This window comes from Dermacentor andersoni, chromosome 2 (genome assembly GCF_023375885.2).
Source record: "Dermacentor andersoni chromosome 2, qqDerAnde1_hic_scaffold, whole genome shotgun sequence".
Classification (NCBI taxonomy): domain Eukaryota; kingdom Metazoa; phylum Arthropoda; class Arachnida; order Ixodida; family Ixodidae; genus Dermacentor; species Dermacentor andersoni.
In genome coordinates this window covers 24,988,478-25,011,523 of record NC_092815.1, presented here as the reverse complement: position 1 = coordinate 25,011,523, position 23,046 = coordinate 24,988,478, and the positions used below count along the sequence as shown (strand labels likewise).

The following is a 23,046-nucleotide window of genomic DNA, read 5'->3' as shown; positions in this document are numbered from 1 at the left end:
CTCGGCTGATTTAAACAGCGACTGAAACCGCTTGTATCCTTAAAAAAGTGGAGCAGCTATATCCGAAGGGCGGTTACCTATAGGAACGAGTTCTCCCAAAAAGGAAACTTTTTTTCCCTTAAGGGATTTGCTAAGCATAAAGGCATAGTGCACTTGAAGGCTCTTCTGCCAACATATGCTTTTCTGAAGCAAGAGAAACGGAAAGTGAGGTTAACCAGATGCACACATCTGGTTTGCTACCATGTGCAGGGGAGAGTGGAAAGTTAGAAATACTTTAGTAGTAGAATATTTATATAGCTTAGTTGGCTCCCATTCGTCTTGACAGGGAAAGACGAGGCGATACATTATTATTATTATTATTATTATTATTATTATTATTATTATTATTATTATTATTAAAGGTAGTTGTAGTATATCAAAACACATACAATGGAGAGAGAAGGAAATAGGTACGAAGTAGGCTGGCAGTTGCCGCGCAAAGAGGCGCAACGGCCGCCTACTCTTCAAGAATACAGACGCATCAGAATGAAGCATCCGAAGACGAAAAGGAGGGAGGAAAGAAAGAACGCGATGACAGCTCACAAAAGGCAACGACAAAGAAAAAAGTGTGGCTCTAGGAGCAGAACAGTAACAAAAAAAAAAAGAAGAAGACGCAGGAAGAGAAAAGAACCATTAAGAACAAGGGGGTCGTACTAATTACAAATTAATAGATTATTTTAGATTTTGCGCACCCAATGTTATAGGCGACGCAAACCACCGAGCTTACAAAAGAAAGCAAAGAGAGTGCGAAAGAACGCAAAGGGCCTACAATGAAGGTTGGGTTCTTGCGTACGCAAAGCCTCTTGGGAACGTTCTTTCTAAAGCTTCCTAATGTAACAAATGCAAACCAAGAAGAAAAAAACAAGAACAAAATGAAAAAGGTATCATTCCCTACGAAGAAAAAAGTTCGCGTTATACAAGTGGGGCGCCAAGTAAACGCGGCACAAATATGAACTGAAACGTTTCATTGCATCAGAAGACTATTGAAAACATGTTGATGACTTTGCGCATAGCAAGGGAATGAAACAGAAAGAAAATCATGTATTTCACAAGGACAGCCAATACGCGAATTATTCAATTGCCAATGAAATTTATTCTTCACACACGCAGTAATAAATGAAAACACTTTCTTAAGAGAAGCTTCGGCCACTTCTCGTATGCGCCGTTCGCGCTGCTTCCGCAAAATCTTGGCGTTCTCAAGCAACGCATGCACTCCAGTCATGAAATTATCCTGAAAAGTATGAAATCTGCTATGTTCCTTCAACATATGCGTCCAGTCTGTCCGAGAATCAGCTTACCACACGTCGATAGACTTTTACAAACGATACTTACTTCGCAACACGTTACATGCTCGATGTGGTTCAGAGCAGAGTTCTGACCGAAGATTTAAGTTTCTTCCATTTTTTTTCTATCGCTCTTTGTCGTCTTTACAATCCCTATATTCCCCACACCAGTGCAGGGTAGCAAACCAGAAACTCTCCTCTGGTTAACCTCCCTCCCTCCCCCCCTCTCTCTGTCTCTCTCTCTCTCTCAAGTTTACAGTCAGAGTTTGTTTGTGTTCCCTCTTCTACTCGGCACTGAATACAGATTTACTTTTTGCTATTGTCCTATTGGTGGGTACTCTGAGAAGAAGAATTACCTTCAATATGCTGGGGCGAAGTACCAAACCTCTTCATAAAAAAAATGGTGTTATAAATGCCCAGCTTAATCGCTCTGTGCGTAAAAGCTATCGTCGGTTATTTATATATGCGCGGTCTTCATCGCGGTGTTCAGCGCCTGTTGTACTAAGCACGAGTTTCATCCATGATGAATCTTGCACTATTTAGTCGTAATTGGGGTGCTTATCTGCATGGAAGTTGGACGGTTGCAAAACAAAATAGCATCCATGTCTATGAGATCCTAGAATATTCTTGTGAAATCGATCGTTAGAAGATAACGCAGCGAGAGAAAAGAAAGAAGGAAAAAAAAAAACGTGAACTTTGCAAGACGCTCCGCTATGCAAATACGACTTTTTACGGTCGGGCTAAGAAAACAAGAATGCCGGAAGTAAGAAACGGTGTTTTTAATTTTATTTCTTCCTCTTTACGAAGTTCAGAGCGTTAGCGTAAAAGAGAACGCAGGGACATTGGAGCTGCAAACCGAATCGCTTTTCGCCCATCCGACTCCAACGAAAAACTGCGTTTGTTTTTCAGTTGGCGCCGCTCGCGGAACGCCTTTTCGTGACGTCGTCTTGGAAACGGGGCTTTTCATCTCGCGCTGGCTCAGCTGTGCGAACTCCTCGCAGATAAGCAAACGGAAAGCGGGACAAATGGTTTCGGAGGACGCCAGGGACGCAGGGCTTCGCTGATATGAACGAGCAATGACACTTCCAAACACACTCGAGCATGATGGTTGGAAAACGTATAGGGAACCTCGCGGAGAAATTCGAGATAGAAAAACGGGCAAAGCGATCGACAGAAATGCAATACGCGTAGAGGATGGAAAAGTTTGAAAATTTGAGCTCAACGTTCGCGAGCGATGGGCTTCACGTGTTTTCCCACTCCAAGTGGGAAATTTAAGATTTAAAACACGTCCCGTCCTGATGTCAAGCATCGAGTTCTCAGCACTTACATGCGAAAATGAATTCTCGTTTAATGCGCTCTGGGAGTGTGGGACGCGACTATTTACTTAGTGCCATCTCTTGCAATGAAGTTGCAGATTCTTTAACCGACGCGTTCGCTGAGACGTGGGTCAGAGGTGGGTCGGCGTGCCTTATTCCCCATGAGCAGCCCTGCAGGGCTTTCCTGCGAATGACATATTTGCGAAAAATCAATGAAGGCGAAAGATACTTGTTTTCTAACTATTATGATGATGGTGGTGTTTAGGGTTTGGATATAAGCATGCTACTGCGAAACTTAAACACGGTGGTGGCACATGCCACCTAGCCAGCCGATTTCAAGGGGCGTGAAATTTCAATATTGGGCTAGCTGCATGGACAAATTATGATTGTGACATCGTGAAGCATCCACACTTACATTGAAGCAAGGCTTGGTGAAAAAATGCAAGATTTAAAGATTGGACTGCCTAAATTTGTTGGCATTTTCTGGGCCGGTATTTTGTAGCGATGCCTTTTCCGATTCTATGCTTTTTCAGGCTTTTCGCGCTTGGCCAGTGGTCAGAGCGATGGTCTGGCCACATTATCAACGGGATCAGGCGGCCGTGTGTGGTGGATTATAAGAATAGCATAGAATAAGGCATAAGTCATCGCTACAAAACAGCGGCCCTGGACGTCCCAATTTTTTCACTGCAGACGCCGCGTTTAACCAGCCCGACATCAACGCGTTGGTGGTGGTCAACGCATGGTTAGTCCAGCCTTTGTCGCCCGGTAATTTTACAGAGAAATGAATGAAAATAGTTCTCTTATAGTAATCATATCATGGAGAAGCCAACAAAGACACCAATGAAAACGTAAGGGAAATTACTTGTACTTACTAATCGAATTAAAGAAATGATAAATTAATGGAAATGAAAGTGGATGAAAGGAAAACTTACCGCAGGTGGGGAACGATCCCACAACCTTCGCATTACGCGTGCGATGCTCTAACCAATTGTGCTACCGCGGCGCAGTTTCCCCATCCACTTTCTAGGGTATTTATGTGTTACTACTAGAACTAACCTTGGGAGTGTTAGCCAGCGCCACCACTCACAAACCTTGGCGGCGGATGTGGAACATCCTTTCTGCCGCAGGTGTCACGAGTATGTCGTCTTTCTGAGCGAAGGCAACTGGTCAATAAGCCCGCACATGCTACCTGAAGGCATCAGTGTTGCCGGGTTCGAGAGCCTCTTTATGTAAGAACAAGAAGAAAGGGGGTTAACGGAGTGGCGCGATCTTTATTATTCATATCACGAAAAGCCAACAAAAGGCTACTGATGATATGGTTAATAAAAATCGGGCACCTCGGTTAGCCCTCTTTCTTCTCTTTCTTATAGTAAGTATGACAAGTAGTCATGTGTTATGCTATGCAAGTGGAGCAGCGTATCGCCCATTATTCTGAAGAACTGTAATCTTCTGTATGTGTTCTCGGAAAACTTCAAGTACATAAATTTTCTTACGGAACTGTACATGTTTACCTTCTGTGGCTTCCTATTCGACTAACTTCTGTGATCTCCTGGACTCATGTGCAGAGTGAGTACGTGATTGTATTGAAAATTTTCCGACATAGTTTGTAGTTTCATTTTGTTTGCCAAGTGACCAGGAGTAGCCGGTGCCCCCTAACGACGTCGATTGCTACTGTTACATTACGCCATTAAAAAAATCAAACGTGTCTGCTACAGTCCCAGTGGAAGTGAGTGAAAATGGACCCTTCCATAGGTGTGACAGTTGTGCGAATAAATACAGGCATGGATGCCATCTCTTCACGACCAATCCCCATCTAAGCAGTAAGAGAAGCACTTCTTGAATCCACAGTTAAGTTGTTGCGACCATGTTCGCTGTATGAACAATAAGCTGATCGCGGAGAAGGGCAGGATCACTCACACTGTGCAGCAGAACGGCTTTCAAGGTCATAATTTGTGTTATGTGCTGACACTGTGAATGAGATGTACCATATGTAAATTATACAACTACCGCAAACGTACCACTCTTTACACCGCAGGGCCATGCCTTATACTTGGTGGAAATACACTTGCACATGCATTATATTTTGTTAATCCTATGCCACTGATACAATACACATTCTTAAACTTTTAGAGCCATCTTCGCACATAGCTAAATGACACGTTTGCTTTGTTCCTTTTTTTTCTTTTTGACCTTATGGCAGGTTAGTTACTCTGCGCGCGCACATGAAATAGCCTTGCCGGATTTTTTTTTTCAAGAGCTGTACAACGTACAACATCCGTAACCGACCCGTGTCTGACGCTCAAATTCTCAGAACTAGCCGGTATGTCTTTGGCTAATGAAACACATCGATAAAGGCGATACACTAAATCAGTTAGTTGTCACACTGTGCAGGACTTGCGATATAGCAAGACCTATACACTGTACCACATCATCATTTGTCGGCTGTCAGGGATAACGAGGGCATCTACTGTGCTTGCTTCGTTTCATCATTTCGCGCATCGAAGCACGAAGGATTCCTCAGATTTGTTGCTCCTCTTATCCTCCATCGACAGCGGCAAGGTTAGGATTCGGAACCTCTCCGTCGTGTCGGCGGTATTCAAGGTAGGATCCTTCTTTCTTGTCTCTTTCTTTATGCTCAGCCAATTCCGTTTTAGTGCCTGACGAGAGTCAGCGAAAGTTATAATTCCTTCCTAGATGGGAGAGAGGAAGGCGAAGAACTGCGCCACCTCGCAATGTGTTTTATTATCGTCACTCTCTCTCCACAGGTTTCTTCCTGCAACCAGCGACCGAGCATAACAAGAAGTCGCAGCATGGCCGCGGGCGCCCACAGCCTTCACGGGCGTTCGCAGAGTACGCACGTTCTGTGCGCCGAGCGAAGCCGCACACGGCCGCTGCATTTTTCATGAGTGACCTGATTCCGCGGAGACGATGTAGAGAGTATTCGCCACATTTTGCTCCTCTTCGACTTCTGTCGCTAAGGAGAAGCAAGGGGGGAGAGCAGGAGGAGGTAGGGAGCGCCGAGCGTATAGCATGAGAAACCAGCGGTGGTTGCACGGAGAAAGGGTGGATGGTATGGGCGGGACTAAGGGAGCGGAGGCAGCGGGGTTTCTTTTTTTTTCATTTTCTTGGTTCTGCATCGGTATTTCGCCTCCTCTACGCTTGCAATTTCCTTCGCTCCAAAGAGACTCTCCGGACTCGCTTGTATCAGCCACGGACGTCCGCGAGGCGTTCATTCTGCTCCGTTTTCCTCATTGGATTTGCCTGATCAGAGTCCGCCTAATGTAACACCTCATTTGCACTGCGGCACTACGAATGCTGCTTCATGGAATAACCGAGGCTTCGCTTTTCTTTTTTCTCCATGAGTTTCCTCCGTCTACTGTGGGCTTAGGTGGAGTCAATTGACTATTTATCGAGTCCACGATGAAACGTTCTGGTCCACTGAAAACATCACGACGGGAATATTCGCATAAAGCGGGTACCAATTTGGAGCTGTGACGTTTTCGGTAAGACTAATATAGGGTTGCTGAAGGACGTCGCATAAGTTATTTCTGTCGCGAGAAGGTGATAGATATGACGATCAGGACTCGTTTATGCGGCGACGAGTCGTCATTAAATTTATGGTCGAAAGGCCGATGCTTTCATTCGTTCTCTGCGCTTCCCTCAGAGAATACGGTAAGTTTATGTTTTGAGGAGACATTCGTATGATTGGCGCGTTTGCATTACGTTCAACATCACCTACTCATTTCTGATAGAAGATGTAACAGCGTTTATGCAAACATATGCTTCAAACCTCAGACTCCTATTTTTCTTTATTCGCTCAGGAGTAGAGTAACAACGGGGAAAACTCATTCCGCAAGATGCGTTGTGGCGAGCAAATATGCATATATTCTACTTCATACTACTGTAATCACTGGCAGCGTTTTTCCATCGTGCATGTATTATAGATGACTTGAAAACGAGCAGAAACTTTGGTTTTCGATTCAGCAAGTTCGGAGTTCGGACGAGTTGGTAATTGAGTTGCGTGTGGCGCTCGGTGATCTCGCGTTATCCGCATGATTCCTCCGTTTCTTTTTTTTTTCTTCTTTTTGTGTGTGCGTGTGTGTTTGCTTGATTCTAACTAGTTGCGAAAACGTTTTTGTATACAAGTCTATATGAAGGGATAGGGCAAAGTATCGCACGTCTCATATCAGGAAATCTAAATTTACTTGTTCTATATAATAAAAGAGGAGCGCGCTATATGATAGACCATAGCCATTAATACAGGCCATTTGAATCTCGGGTACTGAATCCCGTTGGAGCGGCGTGAGGACACCGAGTAATGATGCTTACCGGGCAAGTCCATAGCAGCTGTTGCACACGTCTACTGGCGCATGACCTCCATGGCGACTGGGCCAAAAGCTGGTCGGTCCATTTGGCTCATCCGGGTCCCTTCGATGCTTTGAACTGTCCATGATGTGAACCACTATAGTGCCATACCCAAACAAAGCCTCCTCAATATCCCCTCCTCTTTCCTGGTCAAGCCACTAGGGATGACTGCTGAGCGCAGGTGAATTTATGTACTCCTCTGGAGACAAAGGCAGCTTTTTCAGGCAAAAATACATAGTCTGGGGTCATCGGGGGTGCAGCACAAGGAGCAGCAGTGCGGTCGGTGTTATTGAAGGGTTGTTTCGAAAGCACACGTCGGCGGCCTCATTTACACACTGTTCATAAAACAGCGCTACATACGAGAAGAAAAGGAGCCCATACCACGGAACGGGCCCTGAACTTCCAAATTTCTCATTTTCAGGTAAGGTAGCGTGGCCAGGAATCCATTCAACGGATATATCTTTTTTAAATCTAAGCCTATAGAAGAGCGCATGTGTCTTGCCATTCTCTGCTTTGCCACTGACCTACACTCGAAAATCAGTATTTTGAGTTATCACCAGAACATGCCGATGACACGAAAAAAAAGCAAAAAAGAAAGACATTTCACCGACAATTACGATACTCCCTAATGCGAATGTTGAGCGCAGTTGTCTAGATGTTTCGACTTCCCGATATTATTGCAAAGAATTTGGCTCTGAACGATTGGGTACTCTCGGCTGCGGCGCTGAGCCTCTGCTCGGGCCACTCGTTTAGCAGCAGCGGCAGACGAAGCATTTCCACCGGTTGCGTCGCTCATTGTTCACAAAGAAAGCGTGAACGCGGGAACGTATAGCGGGTGTAGCGCGCACGGAGCGCATTCTCTAGCGGCGGCGGCCCCGCAGGCGAAGTAGCGCATGCGCACTGAGTCCGAAGCCCACGCAAGCGGTTTGTTTCCGCGCTCGCCGTATGCCTGGTCGCCGCCGGCACTCCGCTTTCCTCTTCACCCTTTCGCCGCACCATCCTGTGCTTTCCGCCTCATGGTTCCGTGCACCCTCCTCTCCACGTTTCTCCTCGCACCGTGTTCATTTTCATATTTTGCTATGCTCGTTCGCTCGGTTACAAGTGACGCCGACGCTAGTCATAGGAACGGGCGTCTGAGAGCTGTGCCTTAAAATCGAAGGAGGAAAAGTATAGGGCCAATAGAGAAATCACCGGCACTCTTTATCGAGTGCTCCTACATGCCTTTGCGTTCTGTGATGTATCGCAGCTCAACGCTTTTACTTATGTTCTTTTCAGTTGTCTTATTTTTATGTTAGGTTTCCCCCGCAAGGCTTGAAACGTGAAAAATGTGTGAATAAGATAATGCTCCAATTGGGTACCTCCAATAAAGGCTCTCATATGCTTTCGGCTTAGTGTTCTAGGGGTACCTAGAACTTGCGTCAGCTTATTAAAAGTTGTGACGCTTTAAAGTAAGTAATAGAAAGACAGTCTGAAAAACATTGTTATCCGATAGTTTATTGAACGCAACTTCCCGTCTTCTAAGAGCATATTCGTAGATAGGGTGTACAAGGCCAAGTTTTTGAGGCGTACAATGTACGGTGGCCTAAGTTATAATTCCATTTTTATTATTCCCTTCTAGCTCGCTCACCTGGCATGGTTCTGTTCTTTTAGATAATGCGATTTCCTTAAAACCATGTGGAATCCGAAAACTATATTGCTTTGCATTATATATACATTTGCTACTTCTTTCCTATTCTTCTTCCTATCTTCCATTAGTATGTTTTTCGTCTACGCCTTTCTGAAGAGTAAGGAGACGGTGGGCCCCCTCTGGTGGCCTTGTCCTCGCTTTCCCTTTCCTGTTAAGTGCATATATGTTTTCTAAACATAATAATAATAATAATAATAATAATAATAATAATAATAATAATAATGCGGTTGGCGCATTGTTTGTACGTTTCCAACGGTTATCGACAAGGATGGCAAAGTCATTGTGCGCATGACCACAGTTCATTCCTGAACACCCATTGAGCATTTTGTCGCGTCCGAATGCTCTGAAGGGGGAGTTCTCCTCTGTACCCTCCACCGGCAGCGACACGGTGAAGAGAGAACTGAGTATGACTGTTGCTACTGGCTTCCTTACGAAAAAAGAAAGGAAAGGAAAAAAAAAGGAAAGGAAAGAGGAAGTCGCTTTTTGTAAGATCTTTATAGTCATGGATAGGGTATGCCAGGATCTGTCCATTAAAATTTTGCTCGTCTTTAGTAATGTTTTGCACAACAAACAATTTCTATCCAGAGTACTGCAGCTGCGTAAAATATAGCTTCATCTCAGATTTGATGCTGGCGCCGTATTGTTTCCAGCTCGGACAGGGCATTCACTGCATTCTAGTTACCATAGCTCACAGGCTTCTGACTCGGCCCAGCGTCCGAGGTGCGTGGCATAGGCGCTATCTTTTTGCAGCATCACGTGATTTATGCACCTATATTTCTAGTCTAAGGAAAAAAGCTGAATTTAAGTGATTCGTTCGGTACGTAAATTGAGGTGCTCGTTTTTTTATATTTATTGTAATTGTTCTTTTGTTTGACTTTTTACGCTTGTTACTGCCACTAATGGATTCAAGGATATCCGGCACTCAAACATTTGAAATGGCACTCAAAGCCTTTCGTTTTCTTGAAATAAATTGTATCACCATATGCGCATAGCTGTGGGTAAGATGGTTTTCAATAACCCAGTGAACTTATCAATGCTTACAGTGAAAAATATCTGTATACCTATGTTACCTTGCACAATCGTAGTCATTAGAGCGAACAGGTCCAAGACTGTCCCCGCAAACCGTATAATCGTACCGTCATGCAGCGCGTATTCTAGACACTTGGCGACTTATTTCTAAAGCGGATCTTTTCTCACTAGACCCTCCCGGGAATCGGATAGCTGTTTCTGCTGGCTCGGTTGGTATCCCGGCGGATATAATTGTGGATACATATACGAAGGTCATATTTGCGCCGTATGCAAGTGCTCGCAAATAGGCTGGTATAATGGCATGTTTGCTGAGTGAAAAAGTAGAGCCAGGTTACGTACATCTCTTGTGGTAATAAAATATTGGGCAGATCGCAAGTTCTGTAGGAATCTATATTATGCGAAGAACTTTGCAAGTGCCTAGCCATCAACCACCATTTATTTTTTCGCAGAAGGAAATCATACGGACCAACGTGTTCTAGTAAATCGAGTAGCTGTGTGTGTGGGTCGTGAGTGTACGTGTCTGTGACGACGGCAGCACCATGGCAAGCACGCTGTGGACGATCGTATGACTACGATGGCATGATTCCTGCGGCGGCCGTATTACGCGAGCCTGCGGCATGGCGATTGCTGGGTTCTACATAGTAAGTGGACGAACGCGAGCAATAGAAACACGCTTTCTGACGTCTTAAGCCACTACGTGTCATAATATCGTACGTATTTATGGGTATTCCATGTAGTGTACGTTAAAATTACAATGGCATTTGTACTTCAGCGAAAAAATGTTAAAGTTAGATTAACTTGGGCGACCGTCAAGTCTGTACAATGACGCACAGTTTCTGCGTAGCGTTAGCTGCTTCGAGGAAAGTACTGGGCTACGCGGGCCAGTCCCGGGGGTAGTACAGTCTAACGTGGTGCCTCAAAGCTCGAGCTTTAGTAAGGTAAGAAGGCGACAAAGCGGCACGGGATGCCCACGCCGAGTGTTTCAAAGAGCTGGCCACCTGTGGAAGGAGGAGAGGACGCGTGCAATCGTGGCATAAAAGCGGACCCGTTCTTGCGTGAAATGTGAAAGATCCGATTAGTTCACTATATTCCTAAGGTAGTATTGTCATCAGATGCCAAAGATGTCCCACAGGCTTCTTGGGGCTTTCTCAAGGAAGTCTTTGACTCTTTTCTTGGAAGTCAGGTTCAGTCCGGAGTACTTTTTCGCTGCGAGCCGAAAGGCAATTTCTGCTGCACTAGTGGACTCAATTTTCCCAGATACTTTGCATCGTGCACCTTATTTAGGTCGACCTTATCAGGATGTACTTAGGCGGGTTCCCAAAATGAGCATACTTCCTGGAGCATACCTCCCGGAATTTTTCCCTAAATTGTATTCAGAGACAAGCTGGTTAAAGTCGAGCCGCTCTTTTTTGCCGTGGTCCACGAACTGTCGACTCTGTCCACTTGCCGAGATCAAAGATCGCTGTTTCATAGATTGTAGAGATGATATATTTTTGTGTGACATTCTCCAATGGACGCTTAGAAAGGATATCGACAACACGCCTTACTCAATTAGATATTCTACCGCTTCAAAATACTGGCGGTCCTCCCTATGACATGTTCATAGTACCGGGTTTACGCAGCCTGTGGAGATCTAGACTGTGAGATAGCTATGCCGAAAGCCCGCGAACGACAAGATCCTTCTATTGCGAAGGTGCAGCTCATGCGAGAAGTATGTACGCTGCGCACGAACCTCTTACGAACTGGATGCACTTACTGGACGCATGTGTGTGTTGGCCCCAGCTTTTAGTGTGTAGAGATGTTCACTCTCTAATATATTTTCAGTTTTGCTTTTCATGTAATGACAAAAAAAGTGCAATCGTCGATTTATTATTTTTTTTTATTTTTTTTCTACTGTTCAAAACGGAAAGGAAGGAGGAGCTAAAGGCCGTGTGGCCTGACAAAGGCTTCTGCTTCTACAATTCGGCACGCAGGTCGTACGCAGCATACAAATTATATAGACATACCGAGATCAACTGGAGCGTCGGGCTAGAAATTATTATTTTTGTAAAAGAAAGGACACGTGTTTAAGAAATACACTTAAGATATATTTTGTTTCAAACAACAACTATAATCCGAAAACAAATAAAATACTGACAATTTATGCTACGGTTCTAATCAGACAAACTGAATATTGTTCGCAATGAGAAAAGTTTTGTATCATTTATTCGAAGTTTCCATAATTTCATTATGAAAATCACGTAGGCGATTTAGTAGTGAAGGTGCCTGGTAACTTAGTTGTGGCTTTCCGTAATTGGTTCTTATTTTAGGTGTTTTCATATTGTGTTGCCGTAAGCTGTAGGGCAGATTCGTGGGTGCATTCTGGATATATTGATATTTCTTTTGTTTAATGCGTTGCATCAACTTGTAGTAATATATCTCGTTAGCCTTTAACATAGAATGTTTTATAAAAGATGGCTTTGTTCTAAAGTTTTGTACAAGGTCACGACATCCCTCGAATGCACGTAAGGCTCCTTTTTTGCAGTACTATCAATTTATTATAACTTTTTGCGAAGTAGTGCCCCAAATTATTATGCAATAGGTTAATCGAGAATAAAAAAGTGCATAGTACAAGAAATGTTGCAATTATTTCTGGTTAGATCACACGGCTGCTGCGCTCAACGGCAGAGGTTCGATACCCACATCGGTCACACATTATCTCATTTTCTTAAAGCAAGGTGAGACGGGAACCTACCTGTACCTAACGGAAAATGCCAAGAACGAGGTATATAGAGAATGCTTCACATTAAAGGGCAATTCTTACATAAAACCTCAAAACTGAGCCGGCCCTTTGGTATCTCTAAAACACACCGGCTTCCTCATATAATAGAGAATTTCATTAAGCAGATTCCTTGATCTACTTAATTTCCTCTGATTTCACCATGTACCACTGGGTGTGTGTGCCCATTCATGGCCAAACCTCCACACTGGGCATGTGTCACTGCGACACAAAGGTATACCGAATCTCTAAATGTGGCTGGCTACGCGTCGTACCTTCTCTGTGCATGTACCTCATCACAATTATTACCTCGAGAAATATGCATCGTCTTTGTTCTAGATAGAGGTACATTTAGCTGGGAGGTCAGTAGAAGAGGTTTGAAGCACGTGCCCCCTATTACTCTTTCAACTATATACGGGCTAAGGTGCATAGAGTAATGAAAATTACTAAAAAATAGTGATTACCTTGGAAAAGTTCAACTGACCATCGCGCACGTGGCATCCACAACTGTGCATCCGCCTGATTTGGTGTTTGCATTTCAGCACAGGCTGTGAGCAGATTTGTGCTTCGAAAGTGCGTGAAGTTAAAGTTACAAACTTTTTGCTGACAAACATAAGCATGACATGCGCGTTGCGTGTTCCATAGGAGGAAAGTAAACAGAATTGTGCGCGTTGCCGTGAGTTGTATAAGAATTTATTGCCACCACTTGAAGTGATTCTACGTCACCCCCAGAGCGCTTATTTGGATAGACCCCAACGTCCCGCAGTCGTGCTCCAAATGTAGTCACTCATGCTGCTCCTTCGACCACATGCTCTCGCTGTGACCATACAACGCGGGCTCCGACCTTCAATACAAGTCCAAGTGGGACGCCTTGCTGAAGAGCCCGGATTTCACGAACCAACTGCAGGCCATCCAGAGGGCCCGCGACGTCGCGGAGAGTCACCATCTCCCTGTCCCGTTGTGGGCGGAGCCAACAACTTGACTGGGGGAGCCTTTGGTTCCCCCCAATCAAATTCCTCAGGACACTCCAATAAAGTTCTTGTCACTGTCGCTTGAAGTTTCCCTTCACAAAGATTCCACCATGTGCTTTGGATCTCGCAATGTTTTTGTTTATTTACCATAGTAGTGGAACATTGGGGATAAATCCGTCGCCGGACTCTCCGCAACGCTCGCGCGGCTAACAAACGCTACTCATGATATCATTGGTCTTCGGTTTTTGCGATCGCAAAGTGCTCACCCTTTTAACGTGCTTAGCCATCTATTTTTGATTTCACAAATCAATTTCTGATGCCAGCATCGGCTCATGAAAGAATAAAACTATATCTGTGTAAGGATACAATGGGAATATTTTTATTCTTACAAGTGAACAATTTATTACGCTTTAATCGTTATATTATAATTATATCATGTCTTTCTATGGCGTTTTACCTGACACTGTTGTATTAGGTTGCTTTATGTCATGCTTGATGAATCAACGTTTTGAATGTTATTTTTTTATAAATGCAACATAAGCCAAACTGGGGCAAAGTAATTATCATTATTCATTTTTTTTGTTTTTATAGCGACATTATTTTAGCATATCGCGATCAATGCAGTACATTCGAAAGTGTATGCCTTTGATAATGTTTTATGGCGCCATGGTTACCCCGCATTTTTTTAACTCGTATAGTCCGTTTTGTAAACTACATTTTAATCCAGTCTTTAGAAAAGCTACACCAACCGTCGCTGGGCATTACTTGCAATCAGCGGGGTTTTGATAATTCGCAACGTGAGCAGCAGTTAACCCACGCAACTATAATTTCACCTCCATGTTGACACGTGCACTTGTTTATCGGGTGACCGCATTTCTTCGTCTACCAAATCTTATCGCTCAGCGCAGGATGCGCCTGAATGTATCGGAAGTTTCTGGAATGGTATAGATGGTTCTATCCACTGTCTGTTGTTACCGAACCTTGTGTAATCTGATTTAATGTATGCGCGACGCGAATGGTGTAGAACTTTCTGGAACACATGCGGGCACCATCGATTACTCTGGCACCTTCGATGACTGATGTATAAAATTAAAGAAAGCCGATGAGCTTGACCCGCTGATCAGGTTTTCCATACAATCGCCGACCGTGTTCGCGGCTATCGTTGTTCTTTGAGTATAGCCTGTTTTTGAGGGCACAGGTTCGCCCAATAAAACGCTAGTTTCGTTACTTACAGTTTTGCCACTTTCTTCCCCGTCACTACTACGTGACAGTATATATATATATATTTCACGTGAAGAATGGCAAACGATAGAGATAGAGAGAGAGATAGACTGAAGCCACGGATGTTAACCAGTCAAGAGGCTGGTTGGGTATACCCTGCATGCGCTGGGGGAAGGGAGAGAAGGGAGAGAGAGAGGGCATAGAGATGTGCATGGATAGTGCTGGGTAAGCTTTCGTGAAAGCAACTCCCAGCCACAACTGGCACAGAAGAGACGCTTCCCGCCGGTGCAGTCCGACCGGAGGTCTGAGTTGCAGTGAAGGGTTTAGTTTATGCAGCCGTGTGCGGCTTGTATGTGCGATATTGCACTCTGCTAAGGAGAGTGTGCGCCCAGAATGCGAAGTTGTCTCGTAGCGTCGCTCCTTGAGAGATGAATAGCGATGCAGCGGTCTTCTTTGTTGGATGTCAGAGCTGCCTTATCTGCGTCATCATTTCCAATGATATCACAATGACCTGGTACCTATTGAAAGGAGATATCATGACCCTTTTCTCTCAAGTGATCGACAAGTTACACAATTTCGCACGTGAGCTGATTGTTAGTTCCTTGCCAGAGAAACGACTGCACGCATTGCAAGGCCGGCCTTGAATAGCAGAAGACTGCCCATTTTCGAGGACGTTCAGCATTTATCACATGAAGCCCGTCGAGGACAGCCGCGAGCTCTGCAGCTATAGACGTAGTAATATGGCAAGTCTTGAAACGCTGGGTTATTCCCATTGTTGGTATAACTACAGCGCCGCCGGAACTGGTTGATGTAGTTGATCCATCAGTATAGACCTGTGTGCAGTCACTGTATTTCTGGTACAAGAGACGTAAAGTAAGTTGCTTGAGTGCTGATGATGGCAAGTCCGACTTTTTCTGAAGTCCTGAAATTGTAAGGTTTACTTCAGTACGGCTCACACACCATGGAGGAATTGAAGGTCCTGCCGCAGGTGGGTAACGTGACCTGATAGAGGCACGGTGCGCGAAGACAGTTGCACTGAATGTACTGTGGGGTCTTTCTACTGGGAGACTTGCGAGGTGGTGGGCAGGGGTCCAGGGGAAGTGTCTTATGTGCACACACATTGGTTCACTGGTAATCTGCGTTATAATAGTGTAATCTTGAGCGACTGCCATAACATCAGTCGTCGACGCACTCCGTGGTAGACTAAGGCATATCTTGAGAGTTGGGCTTCGATGCTTTGGATTATATTCAGGTTAGTTCTGCAGGTGTTGGAGATGACCGGGTAGGCTGTACCACAGGAATCCAGTAAAAAGGGCAATGTACAGTTGCAGCATAGATTGCATTGGCCCTCCCCAGGTCTTTCCTGCTAGGAATTTAAACATATCGCAAATTCCTGTCAGGTCTTTTCTCACTTAATTCACATGATGGGCCAAGGAGAAAGTTCTGTCAATGACCACCCCCTAAAATCTGTTACTTGTTTTGTATGAGATCAGCTATCCGTCGATAGATATCACGTACGGATACATTAGTTTCCTGGTAAATGCCACCACTGCAAATTTTTCACATGATATATGAAATCCTTTTTCTCGAAGGTAAGACGATGTTAAAGTGGCTGCCCTCTGAAGCCGCGCGCGAAGCTGCAGTCACGTCAGACCCGACGTCCAAATACAAATGTCGTCGGCATAGATAACAGCATAACGGTGCATGGAAGGACGTCGGCGAGTCGAATGAGTGTTAGATTGAAGAACGTTGGGCTTAGTACTCCGCCCTGAGGCACGCCATGGTTACTGTAATGCTGGGAGGTTGGGTCATACGCGGTAAGTATGAAAAAGGATCTCTTATGTAGATAGCTACTAATCCAGAAATAGATTTTGCTGTCAAGTTCTACTGCCTCTAACGCGTTGAAAATCGTTCCGTACGTTACGTTATCGTACGCTCATTCAACAACCCGAGACAGGGCAGCAGATAATCTTTTGCAGGACTTATGGTGTTCGGTGTAGATCACTAGCATACGATAAAGACAATAGAACGACCGGCCGGCCGCTTCTGGGTCATACTTGGCCCTGCGCCACAAAAAAAAAAAAAAAAAAAAAAAAAAACGCCATATGAATCATCATCATCGAAAACAACGAACAAATGTCAAAATTTTTGCGTTAGGTAACACCTTGAACAGTTTCATTTCGATCAAGTGTTGAGTTCTTCGCATAATTTCTCGAACGCTTCTTTTTAAAGGTATAGGAATAATTCTTGCAGGTGTAGATTTGCACCTTCGAGTACATTTGCAGTTGTATTGGTTCCTCATAAGTATCCATGCCTAACTGGAATAAGCAAATTATGACTTTCACGTGGAAGACCATGCTGCATCCTCCAGCCCTCCATCTTGAAGGGAAAACTCAAGACATGGCATCGCTAACGTCGACTGCTTTCATGTAATTGTGTGTCCCTGACACTCTGCAGGCATCGTTGCGATAGGACTACCTGCGCATTTCTGGCTTTTACAAACAAAAACGCATATGACATGCCACGCATAGACAGCTTGCCAACATTCCTTCTTCCTTCCTTCACATTTTTTTCTCTTTTAGTGCTTTAGAAGGAGGAGTGTTGCTAGCTACCGGTGAACATAGCCTTGCAAAATGGGAAGTTGTCTTTCTTCCCTCAGTCTTTCTTCCGATGTGTGCCACTCGGTGATGAAGCAAAGCATCCGATCCCTTTCGCTGTTCGCTTCGGCTGTCGTCATCCACTGCGGTCCTTTATTTCCCTCAGAGAACTTGCCCGAGAACCGAGTTGCGGTCGGGCTCCGCGCAGGGCAAAAAGAAAAGCCTCTCCATCACGAAAAAAAAAACTGAAAAAGAAAGAAGCAAGGGTTTTGCAATAATCTAGACCGTACAAGAATTGCTGTCTAGATTCTTCATTTCGTACAGCTAACTTAGCGGGCTCGCATTTCTCGTTTTCTTTTTAACTCCTGCAAAAGCATTATCGATTGTCCCGCGCTTTTGTTTCCGACTCGGGTCTGTTTCCGGATCTTCTCATCCCACCGTTATGCGCGGCTGAAACCTTCTTGAGACGCTTCCGTTTCTCAGACTCTTCTTTCTTATGAGTCTCCGAGTGACTCAATCTTCGAAGCGTCAGAAACATTGGCCTTGATGCTATAGACAGGCGAATGAAAAACGAAAAGAAAGCAAGAGGCCGACTTATGACTGTAAGGTTCAGGCAGCTAGCAGTTGCGCTAACTCCGGGCTTTTATTTTCCCATTGCCCTCGCTTGTTTCTCTGGACACGCCTTCCTTACGTTCATTGCGGAAACGGCTTTCTATGCCTCGACCGCCTTGGGCTGATTCCAGCCTGAGACCGTCTCTCAGTCCGCCTCGGGAATCCTCCGTCCCTTACGGGACACTGGAAGGAGATGAAAGCCGGGCAAGAAGCTACGATAAGTATTGCATCAACGAAAACAAATAAAGAAGGGCAAGAACAAGAGCCGACTGACAAACTGAGTAAGACGCAGCAAAAAGGCAGCGCGACCTGTTATTTCTGTGTTTTGCCGCATTCATTCAATATCCCCGAAATCCCTTTACCCTCTGTGAGCGTACCCCGAAGTCTTTCACACGTCATTCGCAGCTTCTTTCCACACCTCCTCCCCCGTCGCCCATAATTTTTCTTTTTCAGCTGTGTTTTGGCATTGTTGTTCCTTTCATTCCATTTTCGTTTTGTCTTATTCGCTTCACTTTCACTTTCCTGCTGCGTCGTGTATGCTCTTCACTCAAAGGCGTCCCCGGATCCCCTTTCTTGCCTAACGGAAGTTTTACCTGAAGCCATGCGGTATCACTCTAGTGCCTTCACTTTGCCATTTTTTTTTTTTCTGTAGCCCTGTCGAGAAGAAAGGCGGGGAAATGTTCCTTTTTACATTACGGGTATATATGTATGGCGTATACGGACGGCACATTGTCCTATTTTTGACCTTTTGCGCCACACCTTCCACACACAGCTTTGTGAACACGGCTGAGAAATATTTAAGAGTTTTCTTTTCGCACGGCTTCTTCAGGAATCATCTTGGAACCATGATACAAATATTACATTCTTCGATGGTCATGTATATCTTCTTGGAGCCTGTTTTGATAATTCGGCAGGAAAGTCTGGCTTTTCTTATGCAGTTTTTATACCTGCACCTGAATAAAGATATTCCTAACGTACAAAAGAACAAAGTTTGTGTGCATCATAAGTGGCGGCATTTTTTACTGTTTGAGTACTATACGCGTTTTGCTTTCATCGCCCTTTGGTTCATTTCTTCAGTTTTTTCTCCCTTGAGAACGCACCCGAGAACACGTTACTTGACCTGCATGTAGCGGCAGTGCGAAGGCAGAAGGTAGGGAGAAAAAAGAAATGAACGCGCCGATTGCCGAACTAACATGTGACTAAAATCACCACTGATAATTGACTGTCCTCAAAAAGGAAGATGTACAGTCGGCGTGACCCTTGTGTAGAGCGTGGCAACGGCGGCCTCCGGGGCGTTCCTGAGGCAGCCAGCGACGTATACCGGTAGCTGCTGGACACGTTTGGGCCCAACAACTAGTGTTAGACATTGCTGGCTAACACCTGAGCACCCCGGCAGCCACTGTTCCCTCGCTCTACACAAGGGTGACGCCGAATGTACATACATACATGCGTACATACATACATACATACATACATACATACATACATACACAGACACACACACACACACATACACACATACACACATACACACATACATACATACATACATACATACATACATACATACATACATACATACATACATACATACATACATACATACATACATACATACATACATACATACATACATACGGCGGAATATTGCATAGGCGACACATGCTACTTCTTTCTCTAATTTGATGAGTGTCTGTGCAATTTTTGCACCCAGAATGTGTAGTGAACCATGTATTAAATCACAATGAGTATAGCTCATTTTCTTTGTAACTGTCGCCGTTCGTTTGTGCCAAAATAATCTACGCTCATTTGTTTCACTGTGTTTCGCAGGTCCCTGTCTTCAGCCCAACAACTGACTACCTGCGCACGAACTGCCATGTCTGAGGTTTGCCGAGATTCCCCATGAGTCACCGCTCTCTTGAGTGCCAAGCCAGCGGCCCTTCCCACGTCCACCTAGCGCTGAACCGATCCCTTGCGGATGCGTCGCCATCCAACGACTACGGTAAGAGGCAATCTATAAAATATGGATCCATATAAAAGTGACCTCTGCTTTTGAATTCTACGCCCCTCGGCAATTTTTCGGGCAAATCTTGCACATAACACTGATAATGTTGCTTGAATGCATGTACTGAAGAGGAGGAGTACTTCTTGAGCTTTTCCGTATGAATCAGTGAAGAGTATCACGGAGATCTAGAGTTATCATTAAATTTCAGCAGCAGCAACACTTATGTCTAGCTCAATTGGTCGTGTCTGTGTATTATATGTATTGTCACGGGAATTCACGACTACACGAGGAAGAGACGAAACCGTATATTGCAACATTTACAGGCTGCTGCTAAAGCAGAATGGCTGACAGCATCTCACGCAGCATTTGCCGTCTTCTTTCTCTTCTTTCTGTATTCGGTCCTTTAACGGCATGCTCATGCGCGAAAACCTCGTAACAATAATAATGAATCAATGTTGGCAAAGCTGAAGGGCTAGTAGTTGTCTAATTGTTCTATTATCAGCCTTTAAAGAGCACCATAGAAGAAGACACATACACCTAGTGGTTAGCGGATGCAGTGCGAATCACAGCGCTGTACTTCCAATATTCTCAGCCCCTTACGGACGCCACGTAAGGCGATATGGCTCTCAAATTCTGGGGTTCGCGTCCTTTCCGGCAACTACTAATGGTGCCGTTTTATTGCGAGATCACTTGGCTCATTGTGCGACCCTGCCGTCATCAGCAAGCCGGGGCATAAGAACGGCCCACAAAGTGCGTGATCTCCATCTAAATAAAAAAAAGTCGCAGTTTCGTCCGACAGGCGAAGCATAGATTGCTATAGCAGATTAGTAGACAGGTATACGAAGTAATGATAGTAGTTGAATCGGCCGTATAAACATGGAAACATTCGCTTATTAACTGAATCGACAAGTATGTTGTCAGCATGGGCAGCCTACATTAACACATCACATCTAACGTGCCCTCCGGGCACGGGACCAGGGCGTTTTTACATTTCGCCCCCATCGAAATGCGATCGCCGCGGCCTGGATTTGATCTCACGACCTCGTGCTAACAGCGCAACACCATAACCGCTAAGCCACCGCGGCGGGTTTGATATCGCAATCGAACGCGCCAAGTTGCTCAACCTGCGGGATTGTATGCGGGTAATGCTTAAGGATGTTCTATCCCACCCGCAAGGCCATGTGCTTGTGGAATAATGGTGGTAGCATCGGGCTAGTTTACTAGAGGTCCTCTATTCGAATCCTGCCGTCAGACAATTTTATTTATGTTCATTTCTTCAATATACAATACATACATATAGTGATATTTGAAGCAATCCTGTCGACTGCACCATACATGTCTGAAGCAAATGAGCTAGCTGAAAGGGCTATCAGGGACATCAAACAATACATTCGCATGTATCCAGCATTCCCAGGTGGTTGGAAATCTTGTCTAGAAGCAGTAGTAGCTCGCCACAACCACTCGTATATAACTGACCTGGGATGCACTCCGCTTGGTAACCGTTTTTTGGTAACCGTTCATGAAACTCTCCGTTTCTGGATGCTTCTGCCCCTCGGACATCCCAACGCGGTCGGTCTCTCCATCCAATGTCAGGCGATCTCTTGAAGTGACTCCAGCAAAGCCTCCATAGTTTTTGGTGCTGCAGCTTGAATTTGTCGTTGCAATTCCCGAGGTAGGCCATGCATTATGAGCGTTATAACAGATTTGAGTGGAAGTTGCGGCTCTGAAAGTTGAAGTAGTCGACGCTTTTCGAAGAAATTACCCGAGCACTGCTCTAGACCTATAGCGATAAGATATAGCTTGTTCCCATCGCTCAAGCGGGCTGCCACGGAATGGCGAGATGAAGCTCTCCTTCCACGGGCTCCATGCATCACATTGATGTACCGTGATACGCAGCTCATACGATTTCCTTGCGATGCCATTTAGAAAAGGGAGCATATGCTTCAGTCTTCTTTCGTTTGTGTACCAGCCGTTCTGTCGACAGGCGTATTCAAAGAACGCAATCCAAGCTTCTGTATCCCCTGACAAACTATCGAAGGGTTCAGGTTCCTCAACCTCTGTGGGAACGCTTTCTTTGAGACTAAGAGCCGAGAAAAGAGTTTGAATCATTTCATTTTGCTGTAAAACGTGCTTTTGTTGAAGTTGAATCGCCTGAAGCATATCGTAGACATCACGACCACCCAACCAACAACTTCGTGTAGTTAGATACTACAGCTACACCTTCAACAAAACTAAAATGAGCTATACCACGACAGAAAAAGAAGCTCTCGCCGTTTTTAAAGCCATCTGCTACTTCCGTTCATATTTGGAAAGTGCAAAGTTCAAGCTATACATAGGCCATGAAGCACTAACGTACATATTGAAGATGGGCGAACTGAAAGGAAAGATAGCTCGTTGGGTGGGTGAACTTCAGTAATTTGATTTTGAAGTAGCTCATCGCATAGAAGCTTCTATGAAGGACGCGGATGCAATGACAGGATTAGCCATTTTGCTTCCAGACAATCATGTACAGGCAAATGTTGCAAAGATATGGGAAGGAACCGAGGTTTTGCAACGTACTAAAAATGGACGAGTTGCCGTTCCTTCTTCCTTGGTTCCAAAAGTATTGGAACTGTTATCATGACAGCCCTGAATCAGGAGGCCATGATGGCTTTGGGAGAACCTACGTCAAATTGACAAAAAGGTTTTCATGACCTCGTATGAAGCAAGGAACAAAAACTATGTATAAGCATGTCATAAATGCCCCATTAACAAAGTAAAATTTAACCAACCGACGCAAGAAATGGTTATACCACAATATTCTAACACGCCATTTGAGGTTATTCATCTAGACTTCGCGGAACTACGAAAAAAGTCTGAAGTTAAGACGACGCAAGCCTTCCTGTTGTGCATTGATGAGTGCACCATGACGATTGCAGCAAGACCTGGTAAAGAAGATGCTAACATCGTAATTTTCTTTTTGAACAGGAAAATGCTTGAGAATGTAAACGAAATTGTCTCCGACCCAGAAGAGGAAAAGCTCCTTTGCGCTCCGGCTGGAGAAAAAGTTAATGAAAGTGCGGAAATGTGAGAGAGGATTTTGCTTAGAGTTTTCAAGCCCCGAGCACGTTTTGCTGCAATATCAGGTTTCTTTTTGTATGTATTTTTCTTCTTGGCCTAATGC

At 44.7% G+C, this 23,046-nt stretch overlaps 1 protein-coding gene across 1 annotated transcript in view; it reads left to right on the top strand.

The window, feature by feature from the left end:
* The window catches only part of LOC126542578 (kin of IRRE-like protein 3), a 233,905-nt gene that overhangs the window by 78,260 nt on the left and 132,599 nt on the right, over positions 1-23,046 (top strand). The window contains exon 2 of the mRNA XM_050189718.3: positions 19,709-19,880. Within this exon, the coding sequence (XP_050045675.1) occupies positions 19,857-19,880 (24 nt within the window). The 5' untranslated portion in view covers positions 19,709-19,856. The remainder of the gene's footprint in view (positions 1-19,708; positions 19,881-23,046) is intronic.